This window comes from Vitis vinifera, chromosome 5, assembly GCF_030704535.1.
Source record: "Vitis vinifera cultivar Pinot Noir 40024 chromosome 5, ASM3070453v1".
Classification (NCBI taxonomy): Eukaryota; Viridiplantae; Streptophyta; class Magnoliopsida; order Vitales; family Vitaceae; genus Vitis; species Vitis vinifera.
The window spans coordinates 24,262,031-24,283,283 of record NC_081809.1 but is presented as its reverse complement, the minus strand read 5'-3'; the positions used below and the strand labels follow the sequence as shown (position 1 = coordinate 24,283,283).

The following is a 21,253-nucleotide window of genomic DNA, read 5'->3' as shown; positions in this document are numbered from 1 at the left end:
CAAATTTTTTATTGTTTAGAAAGGTTAAAAAACTTTTAATTGTACCTTGTTATTATAATGCTCTCTTTATTTCCTGTCCACCCAATGCACTCTTTTTTATCCTGTACACCCATGTTCTTCTGTCTCACCAACAGTACTAGGGACATTGAAGATGCGATTCACACTTTGATAAAGTATAACTTTAAATTGATGAAGATCGTCAGAGCCTCCGCGGTAGGCTCTTGAATTATTTTTTGAATATTTGTTAAATATTTAAATATATATATATATATATATATATATTAGAGAGTTAGAGAGAGGTAGATCTCAATGATTGCTGGATAGAGGGGAGAAGTAGAGCAAATGCCAAACATGAAAGAGAAATTTATTTAATAATACCTTAGAAGCACGGGTCTTCCATCATTACATTGAGATGGATTTTAGAGAGAGAGAGAAAAAAAAACAAAAAACAAAAAACTCGGAGAGATCGGAGATCCTCCTTTTTAATTGAATTGCAAGCAACTCCTATTCAAGAAATGGAAACCCAAACCAGACTATTTAAAGAAAACAAAAATAAAAACTAAAAAGCCAAAGGAAAAGGAAAATGGGAAAGTGTGTCTACGCGCCATGGAGTAGGGAGAGGACGTCAGCCTCGGCAGGAAGAGCAGGGATAGCTCCTTTCTTTGTAGTTGTAATGGCTCCACATGCATTTGCAAACTTCAGGACTTCTCTCAATCTTGCCTCGTCCTGCAATTTCAGAAATTGTCCCACATTAGACAAATCAAATCATACATTTATAGTTTTACATCTAATGACTAGGAAAAAGAAAAAAGATTTTATCGTGTGCCTTCAGTTATGAACAGTTTTGTCATTCCGCAATAACATTAGCTTATTGGCTTTCAACTGGGGTCCCATTGGATTTGGAGCATTTTCTGTGAAAAGTTTGCAGGTGGCGTAGGACACTCATTTTTATTGATGCTATGATTGCGCACCAAACAGAAATTAGATGGTAGGACTAGGTTAGATCTAAAATTCTACATTTACCCAAAAGAAAAAGAAAAAGAAAAATCAACAACAGAGGTAGAAACAGATGGTTTGCCAAAAAAATGTCGGTGGTTGTAGCGACTTTTCCAAGCTTCTAAGACAAGTATGGAAGGAGAGGGAATTGAAAGCCAATTTGATATTTTAGGTGACAGAACAAGGGGCCTCCCTTAAGCCTAGTAAAAATAATGATGATAAGATGATGATAACGGCTTACTTCGAGGACAGATTGGTCATCGACGATTTTGCATAGAAGGGCACCGACAAATGAGTCCCCAGCACCAGTTGTATCCACCGTTTTGACATGAAATCCCTCTACAGCTCCATGGAAATTCTGCATTTTGCACAAACACAAAGGAAAAAAGAAAAAAAAAAATTATTAGCATTAGGTAAATCTAGGCTGTCAATGTTCAAAAGTAGTTCATGAAACATTTGGTTGAGCAGTTCCCTTCACTTCTGTTGTTCGGCGAAATCGTCAAGAAAGAAAATTGAAGTATTCATTAAAGAATTTGAGAGAGCCTTTTTAGGGTGCCTACTGCTGAAAGTAGTGCTACCAACATAATTGGCTCCATACCATACTTACCAAAACTGACCAAAAATAAGTCAGTTTCATACCGTCATATAGCAGGAGGAGAGATAAAGGTAGTAAGAGTCGGTGTCGGATCACGTGCTCAATTTAGGTACAAAGACAACATAACATATATATGGGGCAGCATGCAGTGAAAAGTCTCACTAATTCAAGGAATCAAACAAAACAAATGATGTTTCCTTAGAAAAAGTTACAGAGCTGTATAAATCAACAGACTCGTATGTATCTGACCCCCCTTTTCCGTTTTCCAAACGGAGAGTGCCTGCCAGATATGAGACAAACCTTCAATCAAATCTGGGGAATGGAGATATTTCGAAAATGATACTGTTTGTTTCAATCTATGGGTCCACAGAAAATTAAAAAAAAAAAAAACAGTTGTACCAAGAGTTCAAACCAAGACCAAGCCACAAGCTTTGGCAGTTTGTAGCACTACCTAATTGCAGCATTACAATCATAGAGAGGCTTTATGCACAATTTGGTGTATATATATATATATACTTTACAAATCTCACCACTCTCTCAACTACCTCTCCACCTACCCTCACTAAAATGGGGAAAAATACTCATTTTCAAAACTTAAAATAAAACATCAATAATATAGCCATCCTTACTCTTACTTGTTTTGAACTTTAACTAGTTACGAATATTTTTATCTCATTTTATTTTTTTATTCATGATAAATACGGAATTGTAGAGATTTGTGGCTATTGGGATTTTGGGTTTGACCTCCTATGGACTCCTTGAATGGAGTTCGGTGGAGCCGCTGTCACGTTACGTGAAATTACCAAAAAGCCCCTAATGGATTTCTGATTCGTCCCCCAGATAGTGGGACCCATTCTCCCTCACAATGCACGAATGCCCATGTATCGCATTCACCCCCAATTGTGGAGTTGAAGGCGTCACCAACCCACTTTACAGCTAAAAGTCAAACAAGTCACTGGAGAGGCTCAGAGCAATCAATGAATGAACAGACAATCAACCAAATTCTCAGAAAGAATAATCCAAGTTTACACCAACGGATCATCTTTATTTACTTTTCAATCGAATGGCATAACGTGTAATTTTATACAAAAATTATAGGTATTTATTCATATGATACCCCATCAAATGCAACTCTTACCCAATTATGCAAGTATCGAATTTTTCTTAATTTGGAAGAAATCAAATAAAATGGCATGTTGAAATAATTTTATTAAGAAGATCAGGAAAAATCTGTAAAAAAAATTTTACTTGGTTTGAGAGATTGAGAAATTTCAAATGTGGTTCACATACCTTGGTGTAGTATCTGCAGCCCTTTTCCCCAAGGGTCACCAGAAAAAGCTTCAAGCCAGGGTGCCAAAGCGACAACGCTGTCTCGTCATCCACCTTATCACTGCCGGTGAGAAACTCCAGCTCAACGTCACTGACCTTGATCACCTCCGCCTTCTCCCAGATGCTCATGATCTGCTCACGCGCCTCCTCCGCCGACGGCCACAGTGGCAGCCGGAGGTTGGGATCGTACGAGAGCAGTGCTCCGGCCTCCTTCGCCACTTCCATCGCCCTCAAATGCGCCGATCTGCATGGCTCCACTATCAAGCTTATGGATCCGTAGTGGAACACCTTTGCCTATTTTCCAGAAGAAAAAAAAAACGAAATAAGCCATCAAAATTTCCTATAAAAAAAAAATTAAAAAGTCAAAATCGATGCAGACAGACGTGAATCAAAGAACAGCAGATGAATATTGACCTACTCGCCATGCAATAGCGTGAAAACACGCGCATGCAAGCGAGTAGCATTCTTCCGCTGCGCCATAGGAGAAGCCTCGGTGCTGACACCGTACACAATACCTAAGATCTTGCCACGTCAGCATTAAGGGATCATAAGTTGAACCTATCCATCGGATTTAAATACTTATCCCATTGGAAAAAAGGGACTTTCAAAGTTGAAACTTGAAACTACCCGAGATGTGGATAAATTTGACTGCGAGTATCTAGGGGGTGGGACCTAATGCTGACGTGGACAGGATGAAAAACGTAGTAGCGAAAAATCTGGTGACAGCGCGTGAGATCGGCGTCTTCTCTCCTAGAGTCCATGAATGATCTCTGAAAATCTTCTCCATTGAGAGAAGGTCTAAAGAGAGAAATCCATGGAAGATCTCCGAGAATCTTCTCAATTCTAAAGGGAAAAGAGAGAGAGTTCGCAGCAGAAGAGTAAGAAGAAGAAGAAACGTACGGATCGAATGAGCTCGAGGTTGAGCTCCTCCGGCTTCAGCAGCATGTCGGCGCTAGGGTTCCGGTAGAACATGAACTCACGCTCTCCGTCGGCGCGGAGCGTGACGAAGGCCAGAGCCGTCCTGGCACCAACGTCGAAGGTGATTCCGTCGCCGCGCACGCCGTTCTCCTTCAAGATCCCGGCCAGCATGTGCCCGAACTCGTCGTCTCCGAGCTTCCCAACAAACGCAGATCTTCCACCAAGCCTTGTCACGGCGATGGCCACGTTCGCTGGAGCACCTCCAGGAGCCTTCAAAAATCCAGGAGCCTCCGCCAGGGACACTCCGGATACCGTCGGCACGAAGTCGATCAGCATCTCGCCGAAACTCAGAATGAGACCGCCAGCACCGCCGTTGACGCCAATAACGGGAGCCATCGCGAGAGAGAAAAACAAAGAGAGAATTAGAATAGTGAGAATTGAAACGAAGAGATAGAAGCAGAGGAGAGGAGGAGTATTTATAATGATGGCGTCGGAGACACAGAACTAATCCAATTCTAAAATCACTAATATTCTTTTATTTATTTCATTCTTAATTTTTATTTTTTTTAAGGTAATAAAATTCTTCTAATTTTAAATTTTATTTTACTTCAAATGCCAAATTCAAATTGAATTCAAATGGTGAATTTCTTTTTCTTTTTCTTTTTCTTTTTAATATTGAAATTAATAGGAAAATTTAGGATTTCCCATTCAAAAACCATTTGAGAGATCCAATGTAGACCGTAGGAAAAATGAAAAACACACACATGACTACATGAGTCGTCGTCACCCATTGTTTTTCCAAAATTTTGGTTTGGTGGGTGACACACCAACCCATTGTTTTGTCACGTGACCCACTTGCCTAAAATCACCAAAAATTCAAGCTCAAACCCAAAATTGAATTTTTCATCTTCTAGATATGATGACGTGTCCAATTTTGATTGGGCTTTTCTTCCTCTTTGTCACCCCCATTGTTTTAGGAGCCATAGACTTATTTTTTACTTTTTTAGGTCAAATTAATCACACCTTAATCCAACTTGACATTATTATATATTTTCTTTTACATTTGTGTATATAATAAAATACCCTTTATGTCCCTCTACGCCTCTCTAAGATTGATGTGATGGTATAGTATACAAAAACTAAGATTTTTAAATATCAAACAATTTATTAATTAATTAATTAATTAAATGTCACGGGTGACTCATGCCACACTAACATTCTTCATCATAACTAGAATTTTAAAATTAATTTATTTTAATATTTAATATAATTTCATACAAATTAAGAAAATTTAATTCATTATCTAAAAATATGATAAGTGATAAAGATGCAAAGTGATAAAAGACTTCTAATAAAAAATTGGTTCTTTTTTTTTTTTTTGAGATATTTTCTTTCCTTGTTTAGAAGTCAAAAGTTAAAGTTATTGTATAGAAATTGGATGTCTTCATCTTTTGGGGTTACATATGATGAGGGTCGCTTTACAATTTTCAAAAATGTACAAATGGAGAAGAACAAAATGGAGATTAGGGCTTTATGCTACTCATTTTTTATGATTGTAAAGACAAAAGAATATGCCCTAAGCTTTCTTTTTCTCTATCTTTATGGGCAGCCTATCACCATCAATCCTATAAGGTATGGTAACCTTCTATCATGCCCAAGTTTTAGATAGAAATATTTGATCAAAAGGATTACATAATACCCACATTTTAAAAATATATATTTAAAATTGCAGATATAATCTTATCTTAATATTTTTATTTTTAAATTTTCTTTTTGAATTTGTATTTTCAATAATATTTTAATCAAACAAGGCAGCAAAATATTATACCGTCATGAGAAATTATTAATTTCATTCACCTCCTATAAGATTTTAAATAAATACAACTGATCCCACTGATTTGTCAAGGGTTAAAACCAATTCCAATCAAGACCACCTCACTATCCATTTTATAACCATGGCCTAAACCTAACCCCATTATAATAAAACTTTATTATTAGAAAAATAGTAACAAAAATACAAGTGAATTACTAGACCCCTTAAATTTAAAATCAATTGGTGCACCACACATGCAATTGGACCATGCCTAAAAGTTAAATGCATCCCATCACAACCACTTGTCCCTTTTCTTTTAAATTTTGTAAAGAAACTTTTTGGAGAAAACCCACAATCCATGGGCATAAATTAAATCATGGTGTCACATACAACTTGCACAAGAAAGTTGGTTTCTTTTGGGGTAGTACTATATGGGTTAGAAATTCAAATTATTCAAATAGAGGTACCACACCTATTAAAAAAATAAAAATTAAAAATTAAAAATTGATGATAAATCAAAGTCACTTGCCTTTAAAGGGAAGTTAATGAATGATGAAAAGAGCTTTGTTTTCAAGGTGTTTAGGCATGGACCATTTTTTATTAAATCATCTTTTTTTTTTTTTTTGTCTTTAATATTAAACCAAATAAAAAACTATCTTACTTATTCTTAATTTTAATATATTCTTAGAAAGTTTTATTTTATGAAATGGTAATAATGAGTTGTATAAAATTTTCAAATTTAATTGAATTATATGTTACTTTTTTAATTATTTATAATAGTTACCTATTTTATTAGATTCTTTTTTTTTTCTTAGGATAAAACACATTTCTTCTCATTTTATTATATTAACCACATTATCCATTTTTTCCATTTGTTGGTAAAGGCTTTGCCGGTCTTATTTGAAAATTAATTGGTATTTTAGTGAAGGTAAATCAAAACTTTTATGACATTCTATATCACACTCCATAACCTTATTAAAAAAACTATTATTTTTATGACTCATCATCAAGTTTAAGAAGGACGTCATTGCACCCAATAATATTTTAATGATAATTGATATAAAATAAGACTTCTGAGTTATCTCTTGAGACACTCAAAAATCCTGATTGTGGTTGTTTTACTGACCAATTTTCTTATTTTAAGCCATGAATGAAATTACGAGAATCATTCTTTTTGGGTTTGGCCAGTTGGGCATCCTTACCCAACTCCAACAATAATAAAAACAAAAAATATCTAATGTCTAATACAACTTATTTAGTAGAGTTAGATTATTTGACTTCAATTATTTTGGTTAATTTTTTAATTATTCATGATAAATGACATGGTTTTATTTAATCTTCATGATAAGAGACAAGAAAATGAATTAATGATCATTTGAGAATTAGGAAAGATTTTTTCACTTGATCGTTTTCCAATAAATAAGAGTGGTGATAAAAATAAAATAAAAATTCTCCTTTTGTTTCTTTTGTTGTTGTGGTTTTTTTTAGCATATCTTTTATCCACTTTGTAGTTGTATTTTTTAAAATTAATTATGCCTTTAATTGCATTAATCGAATTAAATCCTCTTTGAATCGATCAAAAGATCTTTTAGATTAAGCAAAAATAAAAATAAAAAATTTGATTCTTTTTTACCAACTACATAATTAGTTAAAATATTTAAAAGTTAAAATAGTAAAAAGATAATATCAAGGAAAATTTAGAAATAACTATTTGGTAATTCAAAATTTCTTTAATTACTCTTTTTTTTTCCATAAAATAAACCCTTTTTGAAAAATACTTTAAAATTCATTTTAATTTTTTTCATTAATATTAATAGGTTTTATGAATTTATTTTATTTTATCTACTAAAAAAATATTAGTTATTTATATTCATCAAATATTATTTATGTAAGGTGTGTTTGGTATATGGGAATAGCGAATGAAAATGAATAATTTGTTTTCATTTTTAATTTTTGGTGAATGAAAATGATTTGATAATTTTATTTATAGTATTTGGATGAATTTAGAAATTTAAGATTGGAATGATTATTTGTTTCCATTATAATATTTGACAATAATAAGAATGAGAAATTGACAATAATACCCTTACACAGAGTTTAAAATTAGTCTTATGAAATCTAAGGGTAAAAATAGTAATATGATTAAGCATAGAAAGAGAAATATGATGGAGATGTGATTCCATGACTCATGGATTTTGGCTAAAGGAATCTCTTTGATTTGATTTTCTATAACTAAATGAACACCACAATTTCAGATATTATGGAAAAAAAATCATTAAGTCTTTTGCCCCACACTCCAACTAATCATGACGTGGCACATCATATGGTGATGACATCCCTATGACGTGGCATGTGTAAAGGGCTTTTAGCCGTTGGTTTCTCGCCGTATTTATTAATATATTAATTAATAAATATTTTTGTATAAAATATAAAAACATATACTTCTAGATGAGGACAAAGAATACCCTTCTTTTTTTTTTTTTCTTTTTTTTCTCATTAATAAAATGGTAAAATGAGAGATTGGAATAGAACCAAAAAAAGTGATTTTAGTGGGATTGAGAACATATTTTATTTTATTTTATTTTTTTCAACAAAAAAATGATGGCATCATGGTATAAAATATTAATTTATTTACTTCATAATATAATAAAAAAGAAATAATAAAAAAAATATAATGCAAGAGAGGAATAAAATTACCAAAAAGGAAAGAATAAAAAAAATATATAGGTAATATATGATATTGGAAATTGGGCATGTGAGTCAGATGAGTGAGATTCTACATAAAGGCACGTGAGAGTTCACGTGCTAGAGCACAGGGGCCCACGTGAAATGAGCCCAAACCTTTCCTCAGTTTTGTTTGGTTGCAAGATGTAGTTATCAGATTCCTGCACAACCCACTTTCTAATTGATTGGATTCTTGTTTGGTTCAAAGCAAATCATAAAAGAAAAGTTGGGCCCTTTGAATCATCAAGCTAGGAAAAAGTTTGATTCTATTCTATTCTAATCACAACCCCAAATTTTCCCGGAAAATAATTTCCATTGCCATGTTTAAGTACTTTTTGTTTTTCTACAAAGCGTCTTTTGTTGATATACAAGACCTAAATATACATCACAAAACTTTTGAATCTTACTAAAGACAAGTGCAAGTTGAATTTTCCTATTGAGAAATCCTCCTTTCAAGAAGTCTCAACCATCAGAATAACATCTACTTCCTTCCACACATGATTGATCAACCCAGTATTGTACCTGAGCTTTCTTGTATGACTGAAAAGCTTTCTGCACATTCTTCACCATCAGAATCAAAGTCATCATCATCTTCATCTTCATCCTCATCCTCATCATCAGAATCAAATTCAATTACGGATGAGTTTTCGTCTTCTAAATCATCTTCACTAGCAGATAGTGATGGTCCTAGTTCTTCATCTGTGGAATCAGATTCTGTATCTGGAAGATGACCTGGGGAGAAGGAAAAGCCATTGGTGGACACGTCAAAGTCTTGCCTTCTGGGCATTTCTTTACCTGATTCGTTCGTGTATTTGCTGGGGCTGTCAAAGATTGAAGTGGGATTTCGATCACTTGGGTCACCATAAAGTGCAATATGCCGGTAGTAGAGCTCTAGTTCCTTCTCAGCAATAGCAATGAATCGCCTCACTGACTCCAGTGACTGCTCGTACTTAGATTTTTCCAGTGCCTGTCAAAAGAATAACAAGAACTCAGTCGGCTAATATTCAACTAGAGCCAAATAACTAAGCAATAGCAATGATTTTGCCGTACTTTTTGTGATAATTAACCAAATTATTAAGCAAGTCAAAGCAAACAGATGGGAATATTATTCAAATGGGACTTTTTCATTTTCAAATCAATCTTCAAACAAAAGATCAAATAAGATTGGCCATCTCTTGAAAAGGCACCCATATCTTCTTCAAACCAATCTACAAGTGATAATGTCACCTTTCTTAATATATTACATAAAATATTGAATCACGGGTCTTATGATATTCCAAATTGATTAGAGAAAGAAGTTGAATTTCCTGACCCTATCTATCTAGTAAGTCCTTAACCATGTAGACATGTTTTGAAGCCATGACGAAGGAATGGGTCGTCTCAAACGACTATACAACATCTAGAGATAACTGCCCTTTTGGGATTGGCAAGCATAATCATAGAATGGTGATAAAGAAGCAAAATAATGGAGTTTGGTTGTGACAAAGATCATTGTTGTTCAGTATATTGTTCAATGATGTTCATCCCACCAATCTCCATCATCAGTTCTCTTACTTGTAAATGCTAAATTCCATTAAATTTAATATGTTTAACTATTCCACTCAAGTATCAATTTCAACAATCCACTACAACTATGTTGGTAAGAAGATCTGCAACAGGCTGACAAATTGTAGGGCTACAGCACTAACCCCACCAGGCCAGCCAACATTTCATTTATATACATACGCTCTACGAAAACTACTTATGCCATGCAAATCTCTAGCACCAAGGACATGTGAATCAGTAAATTTCTATGGTTCAAGTTTTGAAGGCAATCTTGTAAGTTCATCTTAAAAACCTTGGATTGTCATTCAAATGTGTAAGAGAATTCGATCACTTTCTCATTATGGAACTTTGTATGATACAATTCATGAATGTCACTTGGTCAGATTCTAAATGCCAAAAAATCAGACACATGAATTTCATACTTAGTTGTAAAAGCTAAATCAATACACCATATACATGCAAGAGTCAATAAGCATCCTCAAAGGTGGTCATGCGCTTCAGGAGGGGCTAGCACGGGAATTGGAAATGGTTAAGAAATCAATCTATGGAGAGACATCTAGATTAATGATTTGGCTTTTAAATGACAATATAGGTGGGCCCATCAAGTGGAATTTCTTGCTACAATGGGGTTCCCTAATCATGTGGATAGTGACTTAAATAAAAGTGTTACATGAAATAACTTGTGCCACAGAGCCACAGTATGTAATAGAGAAAACAAAATGCAGCATTTGAGATGGAACACGCACCCTTTTCTTGGACAATGTATCTATTGGCGACATAACTTCTGGCTGCACATAGTTTTTTCCTCGGTAAAATATTATGGTGTCATCTCCAATTATCTGAATTGGGGTCCCACCACTCAATCTGGCAATTTCATTTGCATACTCATGCACTTGGCCAGGTTTACATGGCTTGCAAATGACCTTGACTGTCTCATGTTTCTTCCAATGCATGTGCATGTTGAGAATAACACCTCCGAATACTCCTCGTCTGCCAACTGGTACATAATTAGACCTCTTCTGGGCCATCTTCTTCATATAGAACCGCTCCTCACCCGTCAGATTAACTGGTTGAACTATAGGACCCTGAAGTTTGGGAACTTCATATCGTTTTAGTCTTTCAATGAGTAAGGCTTCCTTGATTCTTGCCTGCAATGGAAAAATAATAAACGGAACATATAGCTAAGATCACAAGAAATTAGGGCTTTGGATAAGGACAACATAATTGAGAATCAGTTCCTGAACCAGTAATAGAAGACTAGGAAATCGATGTTTCAGCAAAGATCGGTGTTATTTTGAGATATCAAAACTTCTGTCCATTATCATCGTTTATGGTGCATATAAGAACATCAATACACCTTTTTATCCTAGCAGTTCATGAACGAGTAATCGAAAACCGGGAACATCAGTATGTTTCAGCAAATTTTAATTTACAAAACTTTTGTCCATTATCATGACGAGAGGGAGAAGAGGAGCAGAGGAGGGAGGGGAGGTGAAAGAGAGAGAGGCTGAAAGCCTATTTGGGACTTGTTTTCTAGAAATGAAAAACATGTTTATTAATTTTTTTGACAGAAAAGTTTTTTGAGAACTTGTTTTGAAAACAGGGTGTTATCTAAGAATATATTTTAAAGTTATTTTCGCTTGTTTTAAAATAAAATAGTAATAATTATTCAAAGAGTTAAATATTCTACCCCTTTTCATAAGAAACATCATATTGTTTAGAGATATCCATGTTGTCTAAATGCATATTCTAATTTTTCAGACATCTAAAAATCAAAATAAAAAACAAAATAAGAGAATGAACGTCCTAGAGAAGCTTTGGGTATCATTATTATAGTCATCATTGAAATTAAAATTGTCATCACTCCCATTAAGATTAGATTGATATCCCTTCATCTCATTATCTCTATGATTGATAACATAACAATTCATCTTATACTTTGTTTAATCCAATGTTAGATTGAATGAAATTATAATCTAAGTATGTTTAATCTTAACTCATGGTAAAAGATGACCTCCTTTATGCCTTGCTCCTTATCCCAAGGTGATTGTCTAAGTGTTGCCTTTTTTAAGCCACCTTGCCTATGTCTTCAAAAGGCGACTTTTATCTGTCCCACTTGGCCTAATAGCTTAAACAACCTAGGCGATGGCCTTTGATAACACTATTTTCCACTAAGATAATATGCACAAAGTGGATAGAGAAGACCCATGTGTATCAAATAGGTGATAACGGGTATAATCTAAATGAGAATAGATCAACTTTAGAATTCTTTTTTAGGCTCTTTTTTTTTTTTTTTTTTTTAATCTTAGTTTATTTCGTAAAGGTAGAACAAACTATGCACACAAATATGAACAAGGATTACCCAACAACAATATGAATAGGGATAAAAAAAAAAACAGAATAAAAATCCTAATGCCTAAAATACAATCCAAAATATCAATGGAATCTACAAATGATATCCTCTCATCTCCTGTTTATCTACTGAACCACTTGAACAAAAGGGTCACAAAGAATAAAACTCCTAATGCCTAAAATACAATCCAAAATATCAATGAAATCCACAAATGATATCCTCCCATCTCTAGTCTATCTACTGAACCACTTGAACAAAAGGGTCATGAAACATTTTTCAATTGCAATTCTTATTGGTCTAATTCATAAAAACACCCATTAATTCCACTCCTTTCAAATACATCAAAACAAACATATCCCTCACAGACAAACCTTCCCTGCAAACTAATCAATGTCTCATTGATTGACTAAGGAAGCACCCTAGGAATACCAAATCTTCAAAACAATAAAGACCAAGCTTCAGTCATCTCACAATGGATAAGTTAATAATTGGCTCATTCCTTCTCCTTAGTACACAAACAACACCAATTCACCTAAATTGTCCAAAATAAAAATATGCTTCCAAACTGCTACCCAAATAAGATACCAACTTAATGAACAAGTGATCCCCAAACCCATCTATACTGGAAATATATACCGAGATCCAAATTCACAGCCTTAAGGTAGATTTGACAAGGAATTTCCCATATTTAGAAGACTTCAACTATATTTATCATCCATGTAACAAATACAATCACATCTTGAATGCAAGACAAACAAATTGCATCATTTCCCAGCTCCCAATCGGCTTTAAAACTAGTGTTCTTTACAGTATTAGACTAATTCGTCAACCCAACTCTTTTGTAGTTGAAGCAGGAAAAAAACACAATCTATTTCTTATAAAATCCATCAATGTATCAAAGTCTCCGACAAAACCAGTCCTATAAATTGATGAATTACTGCAGAAACCAACGACACAAGGCCCAATTGTTCATCAAATCCACCAATGTCAACAGTAAATCCAAGCCAATTCAAAAATAGAAACAATAATGAAATTTACAAAGCTTAACATAATCATCAAACAAACAAAAAGGTTTCACCATCGCAGCATTTTAATAATCCCACCCTTTTCAACTAGCCACAATCAACAATTCAAATAATATTACAAGAAGAACAACGATAATAATAGTAATCAAGAGTACAGAATAAAAAAAATGATCACCTTTTCAAGCTTGAACTTGATTCTCTCTTCGGCATTTGCGAACCTCTGCTTCTTTTTCTTACCCTTGACACTGAGCCTTCGTGGGTCTCTCTTATTGGCCGCTTTTCTCTTCTGCTTCTCTTTCTTCCTCTGCATCTTCAATCTCTTCTTGGTCTTCCATTTATCCTTCTTTGGTGGGTCGGTCTCGTGGGTCTCGAACTTGAGTTTCCCCCGAGATATCACGAGGTTGACTGAGCCATGGCTCAGGTTTCTGGAAACCCATGAAGGGGTTGGAGGAGGTGGGTGTTTGGGAAGGGAGAAAATGGATTCTGGGTGACAAGAAATTGGTTGGAAAATGGAGGGTTTTGGTGAAGCTCTGCGGAGGATCCGAAACAAGGCCTTCGCCATGGCTCTGGACTGAGAGAAGAAACATTGAAGGGTAAAAGGCTGGGTCGGTTGGATCCCTGGACCAGGTTTTATTGGGCCCACTCCCACTGGGCTGTACAATTCGACCCATTGGGTTTTGGATACCATCTCCTTTTTGGTCTCCGAGGTCAGGCTCCATAGGCCCATTGGGCATTAAAGGATATTATTGTTTGTCGTAGAAGGGCCTTTTTTTCTTGATACCATATGTTATTCTATGTTTAAAGTCATAAAAAATTATGTCAAGCCAATATTTATTCCTCTAACATTGTGACCTTACCTTAAATTTTGGCTTCAACCTAAAGTCAAAAGTCAATTTGGATATTATAGGGAAAATATGAGGAAAAAACTATTAAGAAAAAATGAGGGGAAATATTAAAAGATTTTTCTCTCAAATTTCCTTAAAAAAATTAAGAGAAAATATAGGGCATGTTTGGTTATTGTTTTAAAAAATTGTTTTGAAAAACAGTTTTTAAGGACGATTTTTTAAAGTTGTTCTCCAATGTTTTGTTAAACAAAAATATATTTAAAAACTTAAAATATTTTTAATATTTTAAAATAATTTTTATATCTAGTGTTTTATTTTTAATCATTTTATATGTTTGTATAATTGTTTTTTAAAAAAATCATGAAAAAAAAAAAGTGAAAACACAGAAAGCAAGTAAAAAATATTATCATAAAACAGTTTTTTATTATCAAATATATTTTTCTAATTTTTTTATCTGAATAATAAAAAACTATTTTAAAAATTAGTTGTCAAACATACTCATATTCTTTAACAATTTAATTTATTTCCATTAACTCTTTGCCATCAATCAAGAGAAAAGTTATACACATTTTTCCTCATCTTTTTTAATTTTTTTAATTTTTTTCTTCCTATTTGTTTTCCCTTGGATTTTATTTTTTTTAATATCCAAACATAGCCTCACGTCTCATTTGATGCTTTAGTTTTTAAGATATGGTTTTTTTTTTCCCTTATGTAGTTTGTCCAATAATCCGTCTTTGTTTGGTCTAGTGGCTATCATTGATATTTATTGTGGGACACCATTTGGGTCTTGTGGGTTCCTAAATTTGTGCTCGTCAGGTGTAGTAGTAGACATCATGTTGTTGCAAAGTGAGATGCCCAAAAATCTCTATTAATTATTTCAATGATCAATTTTCTCATTTTAAGTCATGAATAAAACTATGAATATGAGAACTATTTTATTTTCATAGTATAAGTATATTGATTTTTGTTTTCATAGATAAGACAAGAAAAAACTTTAGGAAAAAGTATTTTTATTTTTTAGAAAGAAAAATAGAGTTCTTTCTAATTTTTTTTAGGGTTTTAAGGAAAAATAATAGACAACGTATTATTTTTTAAATCTTTAGAAAGAGAAAGTCTTCTCACAAAAAAACATATTTTTATAGGTAGTTTTAAAGCTCCCTACTCCCCTTTTCTCATTTATTGGATCGAGTCGAATCAACCCACTTGAACACTCAAACTCAACTTTAACCATAACAAAAACTCTAGTCATTTATTATAATTTTAAACATAAAACCATGATTACTAATTACGATTTTGAACTCAACTTTAAAACCATAGTAATTTTAAACTTAAATTTAAAATTATAATCGATGACTATAGATTTAATTATTTTAAAAATAAAATTTGTAGTTATCAATTATGAGTTTAAGCTTAAATTTAAAATAGAACTGGTGAATATGATTTTATTAAAAAAAAAAAATCAATTCGCATGGATGCATGTCTATCTAACCAAGAATCACTACTTTGAAAATTATTTTAGGAGATCTAGTTTGTGAATTTTTTATTTTATTTTAAATCAAATATTTTTACTTAAGACTTGTAGAATTACAATAGTGCCTACATTTATGCAAATACTTGTGAATATTGTCCAAGAAGTGACTTGTCTCTCTCGATTTGAAATTAGGGCATTCCTAGAATGCTATGTCGTGCCATGGCATGACATTGGTGGACCTTTTTTGACTAAGGTGGTGTTTGTTTTTTTGGCTTTTTGCTGAAAACCATTTAGTTTTAGAATTTAGGTTGTTTGTTTTTTTACTTTTTCATGACTTATTATAAACTTTTTACTAAATAGAAAAAGCTAAAATATGTGACTTTTTCTAAATAGAAAAAATAACACAATGGTTTTTTTTACCTTTTAATACTTAATAGAAATAAAATACTATAAAAACAAACAACCTAATATTTAATACTATTAAGTATTAAGGTTCCATTTAGAATTAAGTAAAAAAACAAACACCACCTAAGTCATTAATTATCCTTGAGAGTCATGTCTCCATATATGGAAAAGTTGTGCCAAGATATTAATGTGCATACTTTTTACCACCCACAAGCTATAGGGGCCTTGTTTGGAAAAGTATAGCATGGAAAGAAAATAACAAAGAAAAAAAATGAAAATAAATAAATAAATAATTAATAAAATTTTCTTTCATTTTTATTTAGGTTATATTTGATTGCAAAAAGTATTAGAAAAAGAAAACAAATGTTAATGAAAATAATTTTTGTTTTATTATGAAAAATGTAAAAGAAAGTTAAATAAAATCAAAATTTATTAAAAAAATTGTATATTTTTATATTATTTAACCCATATATAAAAGAGTTAAATCTATAAAAATAAATAAATAAATAAAGTAATATATAAAAATAATTTATTGATTTTAATTTTTTTATTTACTTTTTATCTTTATTTTCTTTTCCTCTTATTTTCCATCAAACTTTTTCACAACTAGACATAGCATTAATTTTATTTCTTTATAAAAATAATAAAGAATTTCAATATGAATAAACTTTTTAATATTTTTATTATATTTTATTCTTTACACCTCTATTCTCAAGAAAAACAATTCATAATAGCTTTACCAATTTTAGTCTTAGAGTATATGTTTATTATAATAATTAATGTAATTCTTACATTGTGAAATATGAATCAACATTGTTACATTTCGTTCAAGAGGTTAGGGTCGAACTACCCAGTAAGCTCATGTGGTTGAAGGGGGCAATGTTTCTAGGGGAAATTTTTTTTATATGATGATTGATGAGTTTACTCCTATTATATATTTAACTTTTTTATGTTTAGGGTTTTGTTTTTTTAAAGTGCAACCACAATTGAGAGGTTTTTTTTTTTTTTTTAGAGTTGCATCATTATAACACTATTATTCATTTTGATTAGTGGATATTCGAATGTTGGTGTACTCTGTGGATGTAGGGATTACATTGATTATCGAAACACGTTAAAAATCTTATATTTTTGTTAACAATACATGTAATAATTAATTTTTATTAAAATTGTTTTTAATGTAAAAACTATTTTTCCTTCATGGTATTGCATGTATATGTATATTCTAAAATTGTTAATTAATGAACTTATATGATAATTTATTTAGTAATTAACAATAAGTCAATGCACTAATTTTTCTCTCCTTGTCCTAGCTTTTGGGCATGTCAACGTCTCATTTCTATCTATGACATGTATCATTTAGTATTGGCAAAAAAACTTCTATGATGCCAATTGTATGAATTAATCATATTCACACCATAATTTTACTTTAAGAAATATTTATTTCCTTTTTTCTCATTGTCTATTTGATCTCTTTGCTCATCTTCTATTTATACCATATAGTATTAATTGAGGGATTAATGTTATTAATTACGTAGATAACCTATGTTTGGAGTTGATATTCATATCCATTCATGTCTATAAAAATGCATTATGTAGCATTGGCCAAAGCATCAAATGCTATCTAAAGTCCATTTTTTATAATGTTCTTCTGAGCTAATTTGGTGACTTATCAAATGATGCTCATTGAAAAATGATAACGACACCTTTTCGCAGATTTTTTTCCAAATCTTTATGTCCATATAAGGGATTTTCATTGAGTCCATTAGATCATGACCTTGGTGGAAATCTTAGATTTTGATGAAAATTTTTTGGAAATTTTTTTGCAAGAAGATGTCGATCATCCTTTAATGAGCATGGTTTGATGGGTCATGAGGTTAACAGATACCACGATTTCATAAAAAATAGAATTTAGATTGTCTTTCACCCTTCTTATTACTTGTCAGATCTTCCTATTAATAAATTTCATTGCAAATTTTATATTAGAATTGAAATGTGATCCCCCTTTGCGATGAAGACAAAGCCTTAGTATGCAAATTTTTGAAGATCTTTAAGTATGATCTTGGATATTTCTTTATTGAATTAAGGTACCGATCTTAGACCTTATTTACATCTTTTTTTCTTTCTTTCTAGAAATCATTGCTTAATTATTAGAACTTCTTCTTGATTCATTAAAGCAAATGTTATCTAAATGATCAAAGGCACACCCCATATTTAGTAATCAATCGAAAATTATCTTACTAGATTAATTGAGTTCCAAATGATATGTTGTTAACTTGCATTTTTTTTTTTTTAAATTTTTGTTCTTGTTCATTGATTCAAATGTGTGCTAAAAAATTGCACAATTTGGTCTATAAGGTATTTGAACAACTTCAAGATTATGACTATTCTTATTAATTAAATAATTTATTATATTATTCAAAAATCATTTCTTAATATTTTATTTTAATTGAATTCAACTAAACATATTTATAATAATATTTTTTCTCATATTTTACAATAATTTATTTAAAATATAAATTCTATAAGACAAAATTATAAAGTGGTAGAAAATGAGAGGGAAAATATATGTAAAAAAATCATGAATGGAAAATTATTTGAAGATATAAAAGGCAATTTGAAATAAAAGGTCCTATAGAGGGAAAAAAATGCATGGGAGTTTAGTAATTATTTTTATTAAGAGGAAAATATGCTATGAGAAATAAGTTTAACGATAATTAATTTATCATATATTGATGGTAATGGGAGTAACAATTTTAGGCTTATTTGATTAAAAAGGTCATTAGAAATCAATTTTGGAAATTTAACCCTTAATCTTTTTTTGGTTATATTTTGACAAAAATACCCTCATTATTTTATTGTAAAAATAAATATTTTTTTTAAAACCTATATGTAAATACTTGAAATGACATTTATGTTAAAAATAGGTTACTCTTTGAGCAAAAAATGGAAGTTCAATTCATAAATATGAACATTATTTTGTCCCTTTTAACTAATTAATTGATAATTTTATAAAAACTGTAGGGACCCCTCCCCTTGGGAAACACGTGGCACGCTGCTCATGGTGACGCGTGGCACGTGCTATCAGTCGGACCATCATCATCCGGATTCCCCTAAAGATATGTATGGTGCGGCTATCCTATCCGGAACCCCTCAAGGAAAGACAAACAACGTTTCAGCTTCTCCTATCCAAGGAAGAGCAAACGACGCTGGCAGAGCGTAGACACCCGGATAGTCTCCACAAACACATCCGGATATTCAGCATGATCCATCCGGATATAAATCGTCTGGATGGTCAATTAAAGTAAAGCGAGTCTTACACGCAATTACAACAAGCAGCCATGGCCCATATCCCATCACCTGCAGAATGAGAAGACAAGAGGAAGTGACAGCAAGTCACTTCCCACGATCATTCTACATAATCGCTTCCCACGATCTCTGACAGCCGCATCACCTACCATGGTCTCTGACAGCCATTCGTAGGATGATAGTGCTCCTACTAACACCTATTGTCATCATCACAACAGAAAATATCTCTCCATCATTAATGAGAGGAACAGTACCCCTGAAGCTGTATATATATGACTTCACACGAGGAAGAAAGGGATGATCTCCTGGTAACCTCTTGATAACTAGTAAAAGGCCAACTGCCTCATATATCTTACTCTCTTACTATGGCTAACAACATCATCGGAGGGTGCATCCGGACACCCTGTCCGGATGCCTTTTTGCAGGTACAACCACTGAATCAAGAACCCCTTGTGTGTTGAGAATCGCGTGTCCATCCATCTAGCATCAACGTGGCCCACCTGATACGCGAGGTGACAACATTGGCGCCGTCTGTGGGAAGCTTTTACTTTTTATTTTGATTCAGTCACTAGCAAAGATGGCCACACCTTCCCAAAGTCGATCATCTGGTAGAGAGGAAGAAGATAATCACGAATGGCGTCAAGCCATCGAAAAAAGACAGTTGGCGAGCGAAAAACAGCTAAGAGCTCTCCTCCAGGAGACGGAGAGGTTAAGGGAAGAAAACGCTGTATTACGCATTCAAGCCTCAACATCAGGACCTCCTCGTCGTCAGCGCTCAAAAGGTCAAGTGGCAAACTCAAGGCCAGAGCCAGAATCAATATATCCTGGGTCAACAGGAGCTGTCCCAGGAACATACAACGCAAGGCCCCATGAGCCACGCACACCCATGCCTCGAGCTCCCCGTGAGGAAAGCTCAGATTCCACTCATTTCTCAGCAAAAAGACAACGTGATAGAAAATCACAGTTGTCAAGTTCTATGCGCGCAAGACTAGGCCCACAAGAGCCTGGGAGATCAAGGCCACCAGTGGCCACAACTCGGGCGCCACGCCCCGATCCTATGATTGCTCCCATGGTGCAGAACGTACCTCCGCATCGTGACCCCATGGTCACCCCAGCGATGCGGAACGTTCACTCACACCTAGCGGAACGACCAGCTGGGAGAAACCTCCCAAACGAGCCACCCATTGGCTCCATCAGCAAAAGGCTGGATGACATGCTCTCCACGCCCTTTTGCTCTCATATCACCCATTACGAGCCCCCAAGAGGATTCCTCGTACCAAAGTTTTCCACATACGATGGGACCAACGATCCCTTCGATCACATCATGCACTATCGACAGCTTATGACGCTCGATATTGGCAACGATGCATTATTATGCAAAGTATTCCCTGCCAGCCTTCAAGGGCAGGCCCTCTCATGGTTTCATCGCCTACCTCCTAACTCTGTTGACAATTTCAGGGACCTCTCTGAAGCATTCGTGGGACAGTACTTATACTCTGCTCGACACAAGCAGAATATCAGCACCCTCCAGAACATAAAAATGAAAGACAACGAATCCTTGAGGGAATTTGTGAAACGATTTGGCCAAGCCGTACTCCAAATAGAGGTTTGCAGCATGGACGCTGTCCTACAGATCTTCAAAAGAAGCATCTGTCCAGGCACCCCATTTTTCGAATCGCTGGCAAAAAAACCTCCTACAACGATGGACGATTTGTTCAGACGCGCTAACAAATATTCAATGCTCGAAGATGACGTACGTGCAGCCACTCAACAAGTTTTGGTTGCCGGACGGGCTTCTAGAGATAACGTGGACAGACATGCCAAACCTCCGGACCGGCCAAAACCAGTTGACCGGAGGCAGGACGGGCCGAGTCGTCCGGATAGGCCGCCCATCACACCCCTATCCATATCATACGAAAAACTTCTCC

General features: G+C 33.7%; 2 protein-coding genes across 2 annotated transcripts; both read right to left on the bottom strand.

Annotated features, from left to right (window-relative positions):
* Positions 1-343: 343 nt before the first annotated feature.
* On the bottom strand, positions 344-4,344 carry LOC100245852 (fructokinase-2-like). The gene is made up of 4 exons (XM_002268061.4): positions 3,821-4,344; positions 2,882-3,214; positions 1,238-1,354; positions 344-726 (listed from the first exon to the last, which is right to left on the bottom strand). The coding sequence occupies exons 1-4, from the start codon at positions 4,232-4,234 to the stop codon at positions 598-600; spliced, it is 993 nt and encodes a 330-aa protein (XP_002268097.1). The 5' UTR covers positions 4,235-4,344; the 3' UTR covers positions 344-597.
* A 4,324-nt stretch (positions 4,345-8,668) lies between these two features.
* On the bottom strand, positions 8,669-13,895 carry LOC100250974 (uncharacterized CRM domain-containing protein At3g25440, chloroplastic). Its single transcript, XM_010652295.3, has 3 exons — positions 13,474-13,895; positions 10,667-11,068; positions 8,669-9,342 (listed from the first exon to the last, which is right to left on the bottom strand). The coding sequence occupies exons 1-3, from the start codon at positions 13,858-13,860 to the stop codon at positions 8,881-8,883; spliced, it is 1,251 nt and encodes a 416-aa protein (XP_010650597.1). The 5' UTR covers positions 13,861-13,895; the 3' UTR covers positions 8,669-8,880.
* Positions 13,896-21,253: the final 7,358 nt, after the last annotated feature.

Coding starts and splice junctions, on each gene's coding strand:
- LOC100245852 (XM_002268061.4), bottom strand. CDS start 4,234: ATGGCTCCCGTTATTGGCGTCAACGGCGGTGCTGGCGGTCTCATTCTG. Junction 1,355..2,881: donor GCTGCAGATACTACACCAAG/GTATGTGAACCA, acceptor TGCAAAATGCAG/AATTTCCATGGAGCTGTAGA. Junction 727..1,237: donor ATGACCAATCTGTCCTCGAA/GTAAGCCGTTAT, acceptor CTGAAATTGCAG/GACGAGGCAAGATTGAGAGA.
- LOC100250974 (XM_010652295.3), bottom strand. CDS start 13,860: ATGGCGAAGGCCTTGTTTCGGATCCTCCGCAGAGCTTCACCAAAACCC. Junction 11,069..13,473: donor TCAAGTTCAAGCTTGAAAAG/GTGATCATTTTT, acceptor TTTCCATTGCAG/GCAAGAATCAAGGAAGCCTT. Junction 9,343..10,666: donor ATACATTGTCCAAGAAAAGG/GTGCGTGTTCCA, acceptor TTCTTTTGACAG/GCACTGGAAAAATCTAAGTA.